Source organism: Oxyura jamaicensis, chromosome 4, assembly GCF_011077185.1.
Source record: "Oxyura jamaicensis isolate SHBP4307 breed ruddy duck chromosome 4, BPBGC_Ojam_1.0, whole genome shotgun sequence".
Taxonomy (NCBI): Eukaryota; Metazoa; Chordata; class Aves; order Anseriformes; family Anatidae; genus Oxyura; species Oxyura jamaicensis.
Window position 1 is genome coordinate 66319144 of NC_048896.1, and position 18987 is coordinate 66338130.

Genomic DNA, 18987 nt, shown 5'->3' on the forward strand with positions numbered 1-18987 from the left:
TCCCAGCTCCGTTTTGCCGAGCCGCCCCCCCCGCGGGGAAGGGGCAGGAGGGAAGCGGTGTGGGGCACGGCGAGGCAGCTCCAGGCCAGCTCCTGCCCCCAGGGCTGCCGGCGCTGGGCACGCCCTGGGACTTCTCTCGCCCTGGCTGTTGCACTGCTGCCACGGCCGCTTTCCTGCTTCGTTAGCAGGGGAACCTCACGGCGTGGACCGTCCGCACCCCCGCCCGGGGCACGGCCGCGCAGCACTGGGCTCCCCGCGGCGGAGGGGGGGGGGGGGGGGGGGGGGGGGCCCCCGGACACCGACAGATCCCGCCCACCCCGGGCGCGACACCGCCCTCCGCCGGCCACGTCTGCGCCACGTCGCGGCGCAGGCGCGGCGGCTGCTTCCGTGGAGGGGGCGGCGGCGGGGCCGGGGCCGGGGCCGAGAGCAGATCGGGCGGGCCGGGGCCGGCGGCGCGGCGGGGCCATGAACTTCTTGCGGGGCGTCATGGGCGGCCCCAGCGCCGGGCCGCAGCCGTCGGGCGCCGAGACGGTGAGGCGGGGAGGGCCGGGGTGCGGTGCCGCGGCGGTGCGGTGGCGGTGCGGTGACGGTGTCCCCTCGTTCTCGCAGATCCAGAAGCTGTGCGACCGGGTGGCCTCCTCCACGCTGCTGGACGACCGGCGGGACGCCGTGCGCGCCCTCAAGTCGCTGTCCAAGGCGAGTGGCGGCGGGGCCGGGCGGGCCGGGGGCGCGCCGTGCCGGGCGGGGGCTGACGGCTCGTTGTGTCCCGCAGAAATACCGGCTGGAGGTCGGCATCCAGGCCATGGAGCACCTCGTGCGCGTCCTGCAGACCGACCGGTAAGCGCCGCGGCCTGCCCGGCGGGGGAACGGCCTGAAACCACGGCGGGAGCTGGGCTTCGGGCGGCTCTCCGTGAGGGGAAACGTCTGGTGCGGGAAGGCGCCGGCAGGGCGTGCTTGGGGTGGGCAGCAGGAGGGCTCTAGAGTCAGCTGTCCCACCTGAAGTCCTGGGAGGTGACAGCGCTGCAGTTGCTTGCCCAGAGAGGGCGTGGAGTCTTCTTCGGCGACATTCAGGACCCACCTGGAGGCCATCCTGCATCACGTTCTGTAGGCGATCATACTCGGTTGGACCAGATGATCTTCAGAGGTCGCTGCTAACCTTAGCCATTCTGTATAAGATGCACTTTTGTGCTTCTGAGTGCCCAGTTTCTGCTACAGGTGGAATTAGTGAATGGTGAATCCAAAACTACAGTATTAATTAAAAAGCTTTTGAAACAAATCGCATCGATGTGAGATTTGACAAAAAGTGAAGTGGGTGGAGTTAAGAGTAAATTAACAAAGTTAGCAAATGTGTTTTTTGGACTATGTGTATGTTGTTAAATGAATGAGTAGAGGAGTTTTGTCACTGGGAATATTTTTTGAAGGGTTCAAATAGATGTGCCCCCCCCCATCATGTTAAATGATCTGCTGTTACAGTGCTAGTCTCAGTGCTTTAGAAGGATTAGAATATAGCGTTTATGCAATATAGAACTTGGTTATCTTGGCTGTGTTTTCTTTCTGCAGTTGCTTGCACTGATAGCAGGCGCGTGTTGCAACTTCAAAGCTGTTGGCAGGGCTCTGATTAACCCTCAAACCCTGCGTGCTCCCGGCTCTTAGGCAGGTGTATTGTAACATGCTTTCAGTCTGGGCTTGAATGTAAAACTTCTTTCTTTTAAAACAAAAAAAGGTAGTCAGAAGGGATATGTGGGATGTGTGCGTGCCCACACGCCAGAAGCAGCAGTGTCTTCTGATGTCAAGACAAGAATTAAGCAGCGATTCAGGGTCTAGAAGGAGGCCTCAGGGATCTAAGTGACAGTGGCATGTTCCTTTGCTTAAGTATACAGGACTTGAAAGCCTTTCATGCTCACCCGAAGGCTGCTGCTGGCCCCGCTTACGAGGAAGGTTGTGGGGAAGGTTTGGGGCTGCTGTCTAAACAAGTCCATGCTAGAGTTAAAACTGCACATGTGGGCTATATGCAGCTTAAATGATGGCAACAGTACAAGGGAGGTAGCAGGAGCAACAGTCACCCCAAGGGGAAGCCCTTAAAAAAATGAGGTCAAGGAGCCTGGTTCATCCACTTATCTGCTGTTCAGGCCAGATTTGAACTTGGAGAAGGGGGGTGGGGCTCCACTGATCTTTCCTTTGAGATGCTAAAAGAGAACTTGGCTGGGTATCAACTTGGAGCTTTTCTGGGCTTTTTTCACCTCCACTTGCCCCTTCAGAATTCGTGTGTGCTGGAGCTCTGTTCAGGTGCATTGTGTGACTCAGCAGCTCAAAAACCAGTAGGTACATCTTTATGTCTTGGGTCTTTAGATGAAAAAATACTGGCTTCCACAAAAAGTTCCTAGATTAATTTCCTATGGCATGATGTTAGTGGAGGGGTGCATCAGCTGGCCTGTATGCTGTGGCTTGTTTTAGAGATATGGCTATAGGCTGTGTGTTGATGGTGTGTGCTCAGGCGGTGTGAGCGCACTGTTAGGTAGCAGTGATAGTAGAGCAGAGGCTTTGAGGGCTCTTGCTGTGGGAACACAAGTGGCTGCCAGCTGATCTGCACGGAAGGTTGATAAATGAGCTGCAGGCTCAGCTGTCTGGGTGGTGTCTTGTGGGGGACAGCTGGCATGCTGTCATCCCCACGTGAGGGGCCACCCCTGGGTGTGATCCGTGATGGACCTTTGCAGTGCCCACTTGAGCTGCCCTGAAGCTTTCTGCAGAAGTGAAAAATGCCCATTTCTTCCTCCTGGCCTCCTCAGGTTTCTTTTTTTCTTTTTTTTTTTTTTCATTGCAGCTGTTTGAGATTTTTTAAGAAGCAAGCCAACTTGTCAGAAAACGGAAGTCTGTGATTGACTCAAATGGCCCTCTCACATGTCACTGCATTGATGTAACTCACTCGCACATGCTGGTCCTGTACCTTGACTGGCTGCTGTGAAGTTCAAGTTTACAGAAGGTCTAGAAATATGATGAGTAATATGAAAGGAGCAGGGAAAACAGTATGCTGAATCTTCTATTCCTTTCTTTTTCCCTCTGTTGCTTAGCTGTAGAAGGGTGTGCTTTTTCAGCAATCATTAGGTTGCCCTGAAGATTGGTGAGGGAGCTCCGGAGGTGCAGGTTATTTGCCGGGAAGCTGCTGATGGCTGTTGCCTGCCTTCCAGGAGATGTTACTGATAGGCCAGTTGTCTCAGATGTATGCCTGCAGCTGCTATGTTTTTCTTGCATCAAAATATGATCCTAGCCCATGGGATTTTCCTCTTAGTTTTTAGTTGAGTAGAAGTGGGTCTTCCTTGAGTTTTATCAGCTGAGGCTCTTTTTTAATTCTTCCCTGGTCTTTTTTGCAGGGGTGGGGTGTTTGCATGGAAGGAATTTGGGGGAAGGAGCCAGCAACAGGCAGGGGTCACTGAAACAGTGGAGTCTGCCTTTCTGGAGTGCATAACAGCAGTATGGAAAAACTGAAGCAACATTTCTGATAAGAAATGATTTTTTCCTAATGCAAACAAGCTCACTGTGCAATTGTGATCTAATGGAAAAGGTATTTGGATTAAAGAACTTTTCAGTCAGGTATGGCAGCACAGCAGTGAACTGTTATTTGTGTAGAGCTGGAGTAAAGGCAGGAACATATTTCATCTCCAGTGCATCTCTTGGTTGTGGTGGATCAATTGCTCCTTCCCCTGAAACTTGATGTGATAAGCACATGGACTGCACCAGCTATGTAGCAGTTTTTCTGTGAGCATCTGCCTCATCTCTGTGCTGCTCATGGCCTTGTCAGTTGCATTTTAGCTCTGTTCAACTGCAAGTCATGCGCCTGTGTTCCTCATTGTGAAGTTGATAGGGAAGGAAAAGTAAGAAAAAGATTTACAGCTTCATCTCCTAATTCCCTTAGGAAAAGGTCCTGGTTTGCATGGCTGTGTGGGAGTGCTGGGTACTTCTTTCTTCCTTTTCTTAGTCCACTTCAGATCTTTCATGGTTGCTTCTGTCAGCTTCCTTTTTTTTTTTTTTTTCAGCATTTATCTGGGATAGAAATCAACTCCTTTTTTTAAGTGGACAAGATGCACTCACTACCTGTTACACCATTTCCTTGTAGATTGCCTTAAGCTCCATCCCTTGCCTGGGCTGAGATACAACTGTTGAAACTTGCTCTATAGGAAACTGACTTCTTTCACTAGGTTTTCAGCTATGCATATCAGCCATCCTGCTGCCTGAAAACACTCCTGAATCAGCCTTAAAATGTTCCACACTCTTAAACAAACCAGTGTTCTTTGGCCATATGTTCATTTTGTAATATGAAGAAGGAACTGTGATCTACTGGAGGACCTTTCCTTCTCCTTGCTGGCTGTCTGGATGTTGCCACATCCCACCAGGGATTATTTTGAAAAAAGCCTGGCATGGGCTGTAGCACCACTTAACTGTTGATGTGGAGGAAGGCAGAAGAGCAAAAAATTGACTTGATCTTAGACTCGTTTTATTCTATTTATATAAAATAAGAATTTTAAAATTTACTTGTGGCAATTGTAGCAGTTAAAAACCTAATATGAACCCAAGAGATGGAATTTATTTGCTTAAGGTACAGACTTCAGTTGCTTTGTACTCGTATTTCCAAGTGTTCAGAGTTGTGTTATGCTTTTAATTAAAGCTTTTGTAAGAGGTAATGTTGCTTGTTAGTCCTTTGATCATTCTTCCATGAGCTGAGTTTTCAGGGTTAAAAAAAAAAAAAAAATGCCTTCCTTTCCAGGTGTGCTATCATTGGTGACATGATAGAAACACTCAGCTATTTCATACTTTACTTGACAGGATAGATCATGCTTGGAAGAGGAGGTAAAAGCTTTTTAAGGCGCCCTACCTAGGCAGCACAATATATGAATACTTTCACTTCCATATGACTCTTCTCTGCTATTGTTTGTGAACTCAGGGAGTGCTGACTTGCCATTTTGGTTGAATGCCACATAAAAGCACCACTAGCAGCAGGAGGATGCCCCAGGTGGCTTACGCTGAATTGTTGCATTTCAGAAAGACTGCATCTTTTATGGATGTGTGAGAGACTGGAAATCTTTTTCTTGGCTGAAGACTTTCACTACAGAGCAAAAATTGCACAGCTTCAGTCTGAACAGAATAATCAAGAAAATACTGTTGTGTGTGATGAAGACCAGATGGAAGCAAGGCAGTGAATCGCAAAGATATGGTGCTGCTGTCCTCATTTTGTGATGTGTTCTTCTTTCAACAAGAAAAACAAGGCCAGCTTTTTCCATATGCACATCAAATTTGGTTATTCTTTTGTAGCAGCTCTGAATTTCCTGGGAGAGGAAAGGAAAAGCAAGGCTGAGATTTTTTTTTTTTTTCCCCTAAGTCTCCAGGAAGTCACTTTTATGTGTTTTTCAGATGTAGAATTGTTTCAGTTAGATGAAAAGGAAACCACAGGCTTTGTAATACTGTGTTGAACTAAAATTACATTAAAGGTAAAGGGGGAAACATGCAGTTGGGAAGTCTGATCATACTTGCAGGATGGGAAGGTTTACATAGACTAAAAGCTTATTTGTTTTGACTTAGATTTCAGCAGATTTTTGTAGCTGTTGCTTCCATTACAACACAGCTTAAACACAGGTGGTGAGTTGTGTGACACTGAGGGGGGAAAAAAAAGTGCACGTGTCCGCCTAGGACAACAAGCAGGGCAAGGATTCAACTCAAAACCCAATGTGAAGGGACAAACTATGCTGAGCTGTGATAACTGCTAGTTTTGGATTTAGTGTGTCATATAAAGGGAGGTAAGTTGTTGCTCTGAGAGCCTACTCAAGTCCTTGCTGTAGTGATGCAAGAAAGGTAGGGGTGGGTTGCTCCATTCTGTCTTCTCAAGCCTGGTGGATCACCTTAAGGCAGCTCTGCTTTTTGGCTGTAATAGCAGCTGTAAGTTTGTCATCTTTAATTAGTGGTCTAGCAGAGGTAGCTGGCCTCAATTAGGGCTTGGCTCTTAATGCTGCTGGTTGGACAGGTTGTTCTGAGGGTTTGCTGTGAACTGGCCTGGTAGCTTCCTGAAATATGAATGAATCCTCAGTGGTGTGGAATCCTCACTTTGTATACCTTGGAGATTAGTGAAAGCAAAGGCTTAAAAGTTTGAATGAGAGATCTTAGTTTTGACAGCGTGCTCTTCCAATGCTTGGCCAAGACGTGAAAATAGCTGCTAGGTTTGTCCTTACGTTCTCTGAGGTTCCCTCCTTTATGTGTGGTGGTGCTTCTTAACCAAAAAGGGTTACATGGTGCTTTTGCCACCAAATTCTTGCACTGTGTGTTTGTTTCAGCAGAGGATTTAAGGATAGTTCAGGCTTTGTAAAGAAGGAAATGTAAGTCCCTGTTAAAGCAGAGCTTAGAAGGAAAAGCATGTTGGTGTAAGTGGGTGAACTGATGCCTGGGGGTTAGATAGGCAGCCCAGCAGCTTCCTTGGAGCGTTAGAAGTTTGAGAACTAATAACTGGGTCTGGTGAGTCAGTGACCCTGGGACTGCATTCGAGTGGAGATTGTTTGGCCCCTGGTTCTTGCTGACAGTGTGGTGGGGAGGGTCTTCTTGCGATGGCGCTGAAGCTTGTCTGCAGCTCCTCTGGGTGACGTGCTGTCAAGGGAGCCGAGTCCCTACCCGGGGTTTCTCCTGGCACACTGGAGGAGCAGGTTGGAAGGGGTGACTCAGGAGATATGAGACGTGCTCACTATGAAGCTTCCTGTGGTTGTCTTGTGTCACCAGACTTTGTGGATGTGGCCACCTCAGGGATTGGAACGGGCAAAGGGAGTTTGACTCCATTTGTGGGACTGGGCAGCTCATGGTTGGTAAAAACATGGCATTATACAGTACCCATCCACGTCAATTCTCTCTTGCAATACTGCTGTAAAGGCAACTGCCTTTATTTTCATTGCCTACAGCAATGAAAACCAACATTGTAAACAAGAAATTATAAGAGAAGTTGCAAATAAATAAGTCATTAAAGCAAAGTGGTTCTTTTATTCGCAGTTCAGATTCTGAAATAATTGGCTATGCTTTGGACACTCTCTACAATGTAATATCGAATGACCTGGAAGAGGAAGAACAAGGTAAGCTCTTGATGGTTATAGTTGTATTAACTTGGGGGTGCTTTCCTTGCTGATTTGGTTCAAGTTATGAACAGTAACAATATCCAGTTTACCTACATGTAGACCTGCTTTGTTATCGCATAGCTGTTAAGACAATGTGAAGAAAATCTGTTGATGCAGCTTGCACTAAAGTAATACTGGATCTCTTGCTGATCTTAGAATCAATGTTATGTGAACAGCACCCAGGCTGTATTTTTTCTAGTTTGTAAATATCGCCAGGTCATTCTCTGCTATTGGTAAAGGACAGTTTGCAGTGTTACTGTCAAATAGGACTCTTCTTTCTGAGGACTTAACGATACCGAGAGATGAAGTCTCAGATACCTTTGATAAGGTGGTTATAGTAAGTGTCAAAATCTTGCTTGCCAGCCCTGTTATGGTATTTCATGAAAAGACTTTCCAAGATAATTAGACTTAGAAACACAGTTGACAGTTATGTTGTGGAACTTATTTTCTGATGCTCATTATTCTAGTACCTTAAAGGTAAGGGCAGCACATAGACTGACTAGGCCTACACAGTTAGCCAATGCTTTGATATTTTGTGGTTGCTGCCCATCCAGCCTTTATTTTATTTGTTGGTCAGCCACCAAATCTGGTCTGAAAGGCCAATGAAATGAAAACAGCCATGAAAAGTAACTCCTTATTTTACAAAAACTTTGGTACTCTGACGAAAATGACAGTAGTAACCCAAATTAGGCTTGAGCAAGAATGGTGTTAAAATTGAATAGATGCGCTGGATCCAAGGGAGCTGGATGTTCTGGCAAGCAGAATAGCCGCTGACCATAACGGGTTCAGGCTCTTGAATGGTGCTGAGGGCAGGATGATCCAAGCTCCCTCATCTTTAGGCTCACGGACATGTCCGAAAATAACGATAGGGTCTGGCTGAGGGCTGTGCAAGTGCTAGCTTGGGAGGAGGCTTCCATCAGGGAACAACATCAGGTGCTGAGCTTGTGTGCGTTTCCTCCCTTAGCAAGTGACAAATACCCTGTTGGGAAGTAGGTGAGGATTGTCCAATATGTATGCATTTCTGCCAGTATATTTGCATCACATTATGTCCTTCTGAGGTACCTCCAGCAATGTTTTGTCTCTTACCTGAGGAGGCTGCAAGAGTTCTGTAAGCTGAAATCCTTTTTGTGATGCATTACTCTTAACTTTCTCTGAAGTTGGCAGTTAGCTTTACTTGCCCTTCTTTTCCCTGTTCGTGGTTAGTTGCCTTCATTCTTGACTCATGAAGAATGTTAGTAGCAGTCTTAAGAGCAAAGAATTGTCAAATTTGAGTTATGTACATGGGATGATGAGTGTTGCAAAGGGTACAGGGTGGTTCTGTACAGCTGCCTGAAGGAGTGAGTGGTTTGCCACAGAAATGAGGATGGCTGCCTTGGAAATCTGAGCTTATGCTACTATTGGTTGTGCTGTTTGAAAAACTATTCAACTTGTGAACCTTTCTCTTTCTCTTTTTCTTTGATCTGCATTGACAGATGATTCTGAAGGTAAAAACCCTTTTACTTGTATAAATATGGCACTTGATAGATGTAGTTGCTACTCACACCTGTAACACACTCTGCTGTTTAAAAAGGACACTGTAAAGACTTGTATTAAAGTTGAGTGCATTTTGTGTTCTGCTCTGAAGTACAAATTTGCTTTGGAGCTGAAGCGGCTTCCCAATGTACTATTTCATGTGATCTGGGCATGTTGAATGCTGGCAGACTTGTTGAGATAGTAATAATAAATTCTTGTCTGGGATGTCATGGAAGTGCAGCCTCAGTTCTGGTAGGGTTTGAATGGGAAGAAGGGTGTGCAGAGTATTGTGTTTTCAAGAAGCCCTGAAGTTTGACACAAATCCTTCACAGTGTCTCTTTTAAGCGATGCATGTTAAAAATAGTGTTCACCTCTGCCATAAGTTCACCACTAACACTTATTCTTTTTTATTTCTTCAACTTTTAGTAAAATGCACTTCATGTGTTGATTTAAAGATTAAATTCTAATTGATAGTGCTGGATATTGGTGCATCTTTAAAAGATAACCTTAAAAAATGGAAACTGTTCTCATTTGAGCCACATCCATGTAGATTTTTAAGAGCAATTTTAGGTATAATTCTGGAAACAGCAAGAGCTTAAAAAACAAGCACTGCTCCCCCCATCCGCTCACTTTAATTATTTAATTTGTCCTTTTCTTAGAAGAATCAAAAACATGCTGAACTAGAACCAAGCTTTTGGATTAAAAGTAGATCTCTGGCAAGCTAGTAAGAGGCTGCGTAAGTTGTGTATACTGATGACTGCTGTTCTTTTTTCTTCTTGCCTTAGCACCCAGAACTTGTGCAGGGATGAGGGTTGGGATTAGCAAGAATTGAGTTCAAACTCTTCCTATTTGTAGCTGAGCGTGGCTGGAGGAGGAGATGAGCAGTCACAGACTGGCAAATTCCAAGTGGAATATTTTCATCTAAGCCTGTATTTTAAATAAAGGGGAAAAAAAAAGTTCAGGTTTATGCTTTGCTTTGTTTGCAGCAAGCTACAGTGTGCACAATCCATATATGATTCCTCAGCTCAGTTGCCCTACTCTATGTTAGCAAGTTTGGCAACTGCACTCGTGTGGATTTGGTTTGCCTGTTGTGTTGTTTTTTTTTTTTATTCATGCACTGTGGGAGTGGCCCAGACTTGATAAGCCCCCTCCTATTCAGAGAGGGCTGTATCAGATGTACTTGCATTTTGCTAGATGTCAGGGCTAGAGTTACTCTTGCATGTGGTTTGTCTTCTCTTTTGCTACCTTCTGTATTTCATAGTTTGTCCTCTTAAAAATTTGCAGCAGATTGGTGCTGCTTCTCTGTCCCTCGTGTAAATCTCAGCCTCATTGGGAGGATTATAACTAGACTATGTTAAAGGAATGATCAGCTTCAGTCTGATTACTCTTAAGGCCACAAAAAAAGGCCTCTTAACTGTACTGAAATCCTTAAGAATAGATGTTACAATAAACTCAGCTTGCAATGTGTAATGGTAAAGAACAGTTTCAACTTAGAGGAAATTGGCTTGACTGAATTATTTTTTTCTTGGCGCCAGTCCAAGAAAATAGATAGTCCTTTGATTTCTGTGTTTTGGTGTGCCCCTAACAAGGTACAGAGTTTCAAGATTATTTGTGGTCTTTGACCCTATTTATAGGTGCTTGGTTGCCAGCAGTTGGTGGCTGTGAATCTTATAGTTGAAGTGAAAGGAAAAAAAAATCCTTGCTTTGCCTTCCATTACCCAAATCAGACACTTAGATTTGGTCAGAAATTGTGGCTTTACTGTGTTTGTTTTTTTTTTTTTTTTATTCCCGTGCTTTTTGCTTCTAGCCATTCTTGTGCCTGTGGTTTCATCAGCTGGCATGAGATGGTGTTGCAGCGCTGAATGCATGTGTGTGGTTGGTAAGGTAACCTGGTTTAGAAGATGAGTGGCAGTGCTTTTGCTGCAGGCGTTACCTGATGTACGGGCTGCCTGGCACATGGGACAGAGACAGGGCTGATGGCAGCATGCTCTGCAGGACAGGAGTTGCTTTGAGGTTACGGAGAAAGGAGGAACAACGAAGGAAATCGTTCAGGAGATGTGTGGGGAGAGCCGCTTTGTAGGGAGAAGAGTGTTCAGCCAGAGCTGGGAATATGAGTGGCTGTGTTGTGTTGCTCCCCCTGTGGCTGACTAATGTGCATTTAGCCCCTTGGCTTGTTACGTTGCTTTGAGAAACCTCATAGAAACACAACTGAGGAAGGAACCGATGTGATTCTTCAACTCAATGGGATACTGATTTCTTAGAGGTGGCCACAGGTGTCACAGAACTGAATTCCCATCCCTCTTGAGTGGGACTGGATTTGGACTACTGCTAGGTTGCTCAACTACCTTGGCTGAAAAGCTCCAGTCCCAGAAACTGTATTGGAGCTGAAAATACCTTCTCCTCATGTCCAAAATGAAAACAATCTGAAGCTACCTTTGAGTTAAAATTGTTCCTGAATTTGTCAGTGGAAGTTCATTAACTGTGCCAACCAGTGGTGCCTAAATAAGATGGTTTTGTGAGATAGTTTTGTAAGTTGCCACTCAGACTGGAAAACCAGCAGTGGGGCAGAGATGTAGTTTGCATATTTCCTATTGTATTGTGGGATACTTTTACTTATCCATTTATGCAACAATGATTAAATAATTCTCTAAGACTGAATTGATCCACTACATTGATTCTGCACAACTGGAGAGTAAATGGAATGACACTTGATGTTCTTTGAGGAATTAATTTAGATGCCAAGGCTGGGAGGTTTTGATACTTACCTCTTTCACAATTATTCTCTCTTCCTGATGTTTAAGTCTTGTCTAACTGCTGTGTCAAAATAAGTAACTGAGGTGCTTGGATCGTTTAGCTTTAGATGGTTTGGAGTAGATGATCTTCAGAGGTCCCTTCTAGCCTTGTCCTTCTGTGATTCTGGGGCTTACTTACTCCACTACTCTCTTTTGAAGCTTCTTGGCATGAAATATACATGATACTTGCAAAAAGGTGAAAGGTGAAGAATCCTGTACCAGTTTAGTTGAGCTTTGTGGAAACACTGAGTCTTTCTGCTCCTCCTATGCTGCAAGGGCTCTTCCTATGTCTGATCTGGTCCCATAGAATTGTTTGGTTTTATCTGAAACAGGTGACTGTTGGTCTGAGAACTGTGAATGTGGATCAGTGGGAAGAGGATTTTTTTTATATTTATACTGGATTAGGTTTCTGTTTGGTAGATTTTTAGTTCCTTCCTTGATTTTAAAATAGCTCTCAATAAAAATTGTTTAGATTAGCCTAAGCTGCTGTGTTTTTTTTTTTTTTTGTGCACAGCTTGTGGCTGTGTTTGTTTTTGAAAATTATTTAAATTTATTAACACTGTTATCAGTGATCAAAAGCTTGTTTGTCACCCTTCGCTCTATTTTAGTGAGTATAAAAATACAACTAACTGAAGTTATTCTGTTAATGTGTTGTAATACATTGTTTTTGACTATTACAGAAGAAAACTCACCTAAACAAGTTGATGATTTGGGAAGTCAGTTCACGGAGATTTTTATTAAACAGCAAGAAAACGTCACTCTCTTGTTGACGCTTGTGGAGGTAAGTAACAGCTTGATGCTGGGAATACTGAAGGATTTGTATTGCTGCACAGTGAGGTTACCTGAATGCATGTTTCCACTTTTCCATGGAAGCATGTGTCAAATGTCAAGTGCCTGACTGCCTGGCAAATACAGGGTTGGAAATGAGTGAAGTCTATGACCTGGATGAAAGCCATTTGTTCCAACCTTAAAGCAAGATAGCACTGAAAGGGAGTGGGGGATGTGGAGGAAGGGATGATGTACATTCAGTCTTCACCTGTAACTTGGTACAAAGTTAAAGTAATACTTGTCATCTAAATTGGTGTTGTGGTGGGTGACTTCAAGTTGATGCCTTAAAACCATAAGGATTAGAAGCATAGAAAGCTCTGTGGGGTGACTCAGTTGAGATGTAGGCCCAGTCACCAGCTCTTGAGTTTAAGCTGACCTGGGGAGCCCAAAGGTTTGGTGCTGGTGGTCAAAGCCTGTGTGTGGACTCATTAGTTCTTGAGTTTCTCTTTCTTTCAAGATCCTTCTTTAACAGAAGTTGTTGTTGTTTGGGAATGGAGAGAAGATAGAAAAGAGCCCAAGACATTGCTTTTTTTTTTTTCCAAAATTTCTGAGTAACATGGGCTGATCCCATGAAGGTTGGACTGTCTTTTTTAGAAAGAAGAAATAGCTAGGAAAGCATCCCCTGGGGGGAGGGAGGGAAGGACACTGCTGGGACTTCATCTTGCTTGTATAATAAAATCAAGAACCAGTGATCTGATTTGTCGGCCATGTGTTGTAATAGGATGAATGAAGAAAGAAATGGACAGGAGATAAAATCCCTTGCCAGTTTTGTGTCTGTTCATAACCGTTATCTCCAAGAGGAAGTGGAATACTGAGGAATTTATTACTTAATTACCTCTTTATCTTTGCAGGAATTTGATTTCCATGTTCGTTGGCCTGGAGTGAAACTACTTACATCACTTTTAAAGCAGCAAGGACCTCAGGTGCAGCAGATAATTCTTGTCAGCCCTATGGGTGAGTGCTTCAGTTGTTTGCATGTGAACTTCAGCTTGGAAGCTCACCAAACAGAGGGCAGAGAGCTAGAGCAGCTTTGAGTGAGGTGTTATCAAGACCTCTAGCAAGAAAAGAACTTCACCTTTTATGCTTGTTTTTGTGTACTTCTTGCAGGTGTTTCTAGACTCATGGATTTACTAGCAGACTCAAGGGAAGTTATACGAAATGATGTAAGTATAGAACAGAGGCTGTTGATTCTCTTCATAATTACCAATGTCAACTGCGTGAACTGCTTAGTATTTGTGCAGAATTTGGATTAAGTTAAATGAATGCATGTGAGGGAAGCATCATGGTTATTAATTAAAGATACTAGAGTCTTCCCTTGAGTCGGTTGGTTTCTGCATGTTTTGCCACAAATCAGATAACGAAGGCAAGCTGTTACTGTGTTTTTGCAAGCATTGAGTGTTGTATTCCTGTTGTGTTAGCTGATCTTTCTCCTGACCTTCTGTCAGGTTCAATTGTCTTTTTCCTCTTTACTCATCAGACAGCAGAAAGCTCAAATTATTTAGTACGGAAGAGATGAGGTGTCTTACAAGTTTACTCTTTGTTCTTGTGTATAGCCACTTAGCATCCATTTTGGCAGTGTTGTGCTTCTCTTTTCAAGTGTGGTGAGGCATGTGGTAAATACTGGGTGATGTCCATGCTGGGTTTGGCTACCTGTGCCAAAATGCAGGGGGTATGCAATTCTGTTCTCTGATCCTGGCCAGGACTTATGCTGCTCTTTTAGCATTCTTCTGAGAGGTGTGACTTGTGACAAGTGATGTTCTTTGGTAAACTTCAGTAAAACTAAATTTAATCACTTCTTCCCTTTATCTGCCAAGGGAGTCTTGCTGTTACAGCAACTGACAAAAAGTAATGCAGCTATACAGAAGATTGTTGCCTTTGAAAATGCCTTTGAGAGACTTCTGGATATCATAACAGAAGAAGGGAACAGTGATGGAGGTAAAGAAGTGTCTAAGGCTCTTTTCATAGTTGTTCCTTCTGTTTTTACACAAGTTAATGGGTGACTGCTTAAAGGTTGATATGAGTGTGCAATTGGAGCTTGTTAAATGGTTAGAAGGATCAAAATACGTGGGTTGTAACAAATTAAGCAGAAACAGGAGCAAGTAGGCAGGTTTTCAGCATATTTTGAAATCTAGCTTTGAGATATTTGAGTTAAAATAACAGTTAATTTCTATGGGCATGTGTGCATAAGTGTTAGTTCATGTTTGGTTTACATTTGTGAGTGCATGTACTTGGTCAGTCAGTGTCCCCTTTTGTCACTTACTGAGTTGAGCGTTGGTGTTCCTCCTGCAAAATCCTGGGATGCTTGGAAGTAACAGCTTGCTGTGTATCTTCAGCATTGCTGGTGATTTCAGTTTTCTGGTCAGCTCGTAGGCAAGTCATTTACCTGTGGGGGAAGGGTAAGAAAAAGAATGAGCAGAAATGGTGCAGCACTTAGGTACTTTCTTTGTTTCTCTTGGCAACTTGAGTTTACCACCGTCTGCAGTTTGCTGCAAGATCTAGTTGAGTAAAAAGATGACCTTCCAGCCAGCTGCAGGAACAGTTAACATACTGCTGCTCTCCCAGCAGAGCTATTCCAGGTATGTTGGCGTGGAAGGATTAAGCAAATTTAAAGCTGCTATTTTTAGGCAGCTAATAATTTTAGGGGACTTGGTATGTAAACTCCCGTGTGCCAAGAATTGTTACTTTTCTCCTTCTTACATGTGTGTTCCTCCTGCCTGTGGCACAGCTGAGGGCTGCATTACCAGCTGTGGCTCTTCAGTGGGAGTGGGAAGGGGGGAATGTGACAGCTGGTCTCTTGGTTATCCCACTCTCAAGTCTGGCACTGTCTGTGTGTTTTAACAAGTGTAAGGGCTAAATATTTATTCTTTCTATGAAGTCCAGAAGGCAGCCCAGCAGTACCAGGAGCAGGCTACCTTTATTTGTATTCTCCTCTGGACAAAGTTGTCCAAGGACTTTCTCTCAGAGTACATAGTCAATTAGCACCTGTAGTTTGTATAGTCTGTAAGTAAAAAATGTATAGTCTGTAAGTAAAAAAAAAAAAAAAAAAAAAAAAAGCAAAACCTAAAAACACCCACAAACAAAAAAACCATTTGCTTCAACTCCAAGGAGTGCAGTTTATATCAGTTTGTTGTAAGGGATGTTGCTAAGAATTGCTTCTCTCTTCTGTCATTTTATTTTTCATTAAAAGAAAAAAGTAAAATGAAACTCTGAAATGAGTCAGAATTGTAGCTAGTGATTACAAGCATGTGTAATCAGTTACAATTTAGGTGCAGTTTAAGAGGAACTGTCTAGCTTAACTTGAAGTACGTATATTTCAAGACACCAAGTGTTCGTGAGGCTTTATTTCAAGTCCTTCCCATTACTGTCCAATTAACTTATCACATGAACCATGTATTCTTCGAAAATACTGTTACTGCTTCAGACTTATGGAAGAACCATAATTATGGTTTAATTTGTACGCTGGATCAACAGTTATGTATTTCACTTGATCTTTGATTATTTTTTCATGCATGAGGTTCACAGTTGATCAAAATTTGATGGTGTTAAGAACAAAGAGTTCAGAAGTGTGTGTTCTGTGCCTCCTAGAATCTGCTGAGTATGTGGAGAAACTATTAACTTCTGTCTCACCTTTGATTAATCTTTTTTTTTGTTCCACAGGAATAGTAGTGGAAGACTGTCTCCTCCTTTTACAAAACTTACTGAAGAATAATAATTCCAATCAGAATTTCTTTAAAGAAGGTTCATACATTCAGCGCATGAAGCCTTGGTTTGAAGTCGGGGATGATAATTGTGGTTGGTCTGCACAGAAAGTAACTAATCTTCATCTAATGCTGCAGGTAAAACACTTCTAACTGCTAGTACCAATATCAAGGCTTCTTCAGCTTTGCTTGCAGTGAGGAATATGTGCAACATGTGACAGCTGAGAGATCTGTGCACTTTCTTTAGCTCACGGTATTATTGTGCCAGCATTAATGAGAGATACTTGTTTCAGTGCACATACTATTTCTGAATGCTGAACTCCTAATGGGTGGCACATCGAGTAACTTTATTTCATGTAACTTAAGATGTAGCAGTGATTGGAGTTAAATATATGACTAGGGGTGTTTTTATAAAGAATCCTCCTGTATAAATTCATGCATAGTTATGGTGCATTTACAGCACTGTTTAGTGGATTCATATTAATTGAATGTAGGGCACATTGCTTTCTGCTCACCCCTCCAGAAAAACACATTCTCCTGTTATGGAACACTTTGTGTAGAAACTTGAGATTTATGAAGCTAGTTTCTTGCTTCCCAAAATGTAGCTCTGACAAATTGTGAGTCGAATAATAAATTAGTGTGATTGTTCACAACTTAATTGGAACCTCTGCAATGGAGTCCGGTACTTGAGAGTTTTAGAGGGTTACACTAAACTCAGCATCAATTGACCGTACTTAGTGATGAGATGGACATGCTGTTTAATTTTTGTCTTTTATGTCTGTTTTTAGGAGCAATTGTTTTTCATGGGTAAATCATATTCTACCTTTTGAAAAGTCTGGGACTCTTCACATATGGACTTTTTTTCCCCTCTAGCTTGTTCGGGTACTTGTGTCTCCCACAAATCCCCCAGGTGCTACCAGCAGTTGTCAGAAGGCCATGTTTCACTGTGGGTTGTTACAGCAGCTCTGCACAATCCTGATGGCAACTGGAGTTCCTGCTGATATCCTGACAGAAGTAAGAGGGAGCAAATAGATATGGGAGTGGGTGAAAATAAATGGGTGAAAACAGGAATCTAGGGACAACTGCAGTTTGTCTCTACAGCATCTGGTTACATTACTTTTAAGCATTTATCTCAGATGTTGGCTTCCTGTATGGAGAACTCATGTTTAAGATAGTCTTTTGCATTAAAATCTGCTGCCAGAAAATACTTGCATTTGATTATTTTTTTTCTCCTGGATTTCAGGATATCCCAAAGAGGCTGAACTGATTCACATTCTTCCCATGTGTGTCTATTTCTTTTGTTGTTTTTTCTTTTTATTGCTCATATTTAACTGTTTCATTTTTTGTCTGTACTCTTTGTAGACCATTAATACCGTGTCAGAGGTCATTCGAGGATGCCAGATGAATCAGGACTACTTTGCCTCTGTAAATGCACCTTCTAATCCACCAAGGCAAGTGTTAAGTTATGTCAGGTAACAATGTATTGGTATAGACAACGACAGTCAAATCCAAAGGATTTTTCAGTTCAGAACTTGAAATTCTGATACAGACAAACAGCTTCAAGTTCACATTGGGCATAATAGGTATAGCATGAAGGTGTCAGTTGTGTTTCCACAGAGATGAGGCTTAGAAGTCATTTTATTTAACGTTACTTGGTGCTACTTACAAAGTAAATGAGCATTAGTTGACAAATTCCTAGGTCAGGAGGAGCTGCTGCTGTCAGCCAGAGGATAGCCTACAAAAGGATTTAGAGGGTAGGAAAATACGGGGGTAATTAAGAAAACACCCCAAATGGTTTATCTACAGTTGTCTTCGTGCACAACTTTGTCCTAATAGCTTTTCTTTTTATTATGAAATAGGCCTGCAATTGTAGTACTTCTGATGTCCATGGTGAATGAAAGGCAGCCTTTTGTGCTCCGATGTGCTGTTCTCTACTGTTTCCAGTGCTTTTTATATAAAAACCAAAAAGGACAAGGAGAAATTGTTTCGACGCTTTTGCCATCTACTATTGACGGTACGCAAGACCACCATTTCTGTGCTGAATTGTGAACCAGTGGAATACTTCACTGCATCGTGTTATTTTCTGCAAAACTATTTACCTGTTATTGGGTGCCGGATCCAAGCATGATGATTCGGTTTAGGGTTTCTCTAAGATTTGAAATAGATGGCCTTTAATTTTTAGTGCATTTACAGTTATGCCTTAAATATCTTGCTGTTTCTGTGGTGCGTTGTAATCTCATTTGTACTTCTGGCCCCTTTTGGTAGCTACAGGTAACTCCGTATCGGCTGGTCAGCTGCTCTGCGGGGGCCTCTTTTCAACGGACTCTCTCTCTAACTGGTGTGCTGCCGTGGCCCTGGCCCACGCATTACAGGAAAACGCGACTCTTAAAGAACAGCTCCTGAGAGTTCAGCTGGCGACAAGCATTGGCAACCCACCGGTGTCACTGCTGCAGCAGTGCACCAACATCCTCTCACAGGTATAGCACTGACTGGCCCATCGATGGGATAAAAATCCAGGTGTACAGGAAAAATGATCTTGAGCAGCTGCATCACAGGAAGACAGTAGTGCTAGCCGAAGGACAAGGATTCTCTCCCCTCCTGTTTTTTTAAGATTTGCTTAAAGCTCCCTATGCTGCTGAAGGGAGCTTTAAGCAAATATTACTGTTCATCAAGCATTTATCTTGCTTGCTGTCAGTAGGCAGGGGGCTTTAAATCATGTGGAACTTAAACTTGGTTTAAAAGACAAAGCAAACAGGCAGGATCCCCAGGCACATCTTGCTGTTGCTGCAGAAGTGCCTGGTTGGCATTTAGCCTGTAACTGCAAACCTGAAACATCTTTAGAAGAACAGACTGTCATCTGTTGGTGGCTGTTGGCTTTGCTGATGGAAGCCAAAAACTTGTTCTGAAGTTGTACAGTATTTTAATACACATCCTTTCTCCCCAAATGGTTGTAATGATAAGGAGATGGTTAGCTCTGGGCAGTGATTAGGCATTCCTGCAGTTAGGAATAATGGCAAA

The 18987-nt window shown here is 43.4% G+C and overlaps 1 protein-coding gene across 5 annotated transcripts in view; it reads left to right on the plus strand.

Annotated features, from left to right (window-relative positions):
- Nucleotides 1-370: 370 nt before the first annotated feature.
- USO1 (USO1 vesicle transport factor) overlaps nucleotides 371-18987 on the plus strand; it is a 33389-nt gene continuing 14772 nt past the window's right edge. The window contains exons 1-14 of one of the 5 annotated variants that reach the window (XM_035326147.1): nucleotides 371-531; nucleotides 610-696; nucleotides 773-837; nucleotides 7018-7097; nucleotides 8612-8623; nucleotides 12124-12224; nucleotides 13123-13225; nucleotides 13379-13434; nucleotides 14086-14206; nucleotides 15929-16107; nucleotides 16843-16983; nucleotides 17332-17420; nucleotides 17829-17983; nucleotides 18235-18446. In XM_035326147.1, the coding sequence (XP_035182038.1) occupies nucleotides 466-531; nucleotides 610-696; nucleotides 773-837; nucleotides 7018-7097; nucleotides 8612-8623; nucleotides 12124-12224; nucleotides 13123-13225; nucleotides 13379-13434; nucleotides 14086-14206; nucleotides 15929-16107; nucleotides 16843-16983; nucleotides 17332-17420; nucleotides 17829-17983; nucleotides 18235-18446 (1467 nt within the window). In that variant the 5' untranslated portion in view covers nucleotides 371-465. The remainder of the gene's footprint in view (nucleotides 532-609; nucleotides 697-772; nucleotides 838-7017; nucleotides 7098-8611; nucleotides 8624-12123; nucleotides 12225-13122; nucleotides 13226-13378; nucleotides 13435-14085; nucleotides 14207-15928; nucleotides 16108-16842; nucleotides 16984-17331; nucleotides 17421-17828; nucleotides 17984-18234; nucleotides 18447-18987) is intronic. The other 4 variants (XM_035326148.1, XM_035326150.1, XM_035326149.1 and 1 more) reach the window with 4 other exon arrangements.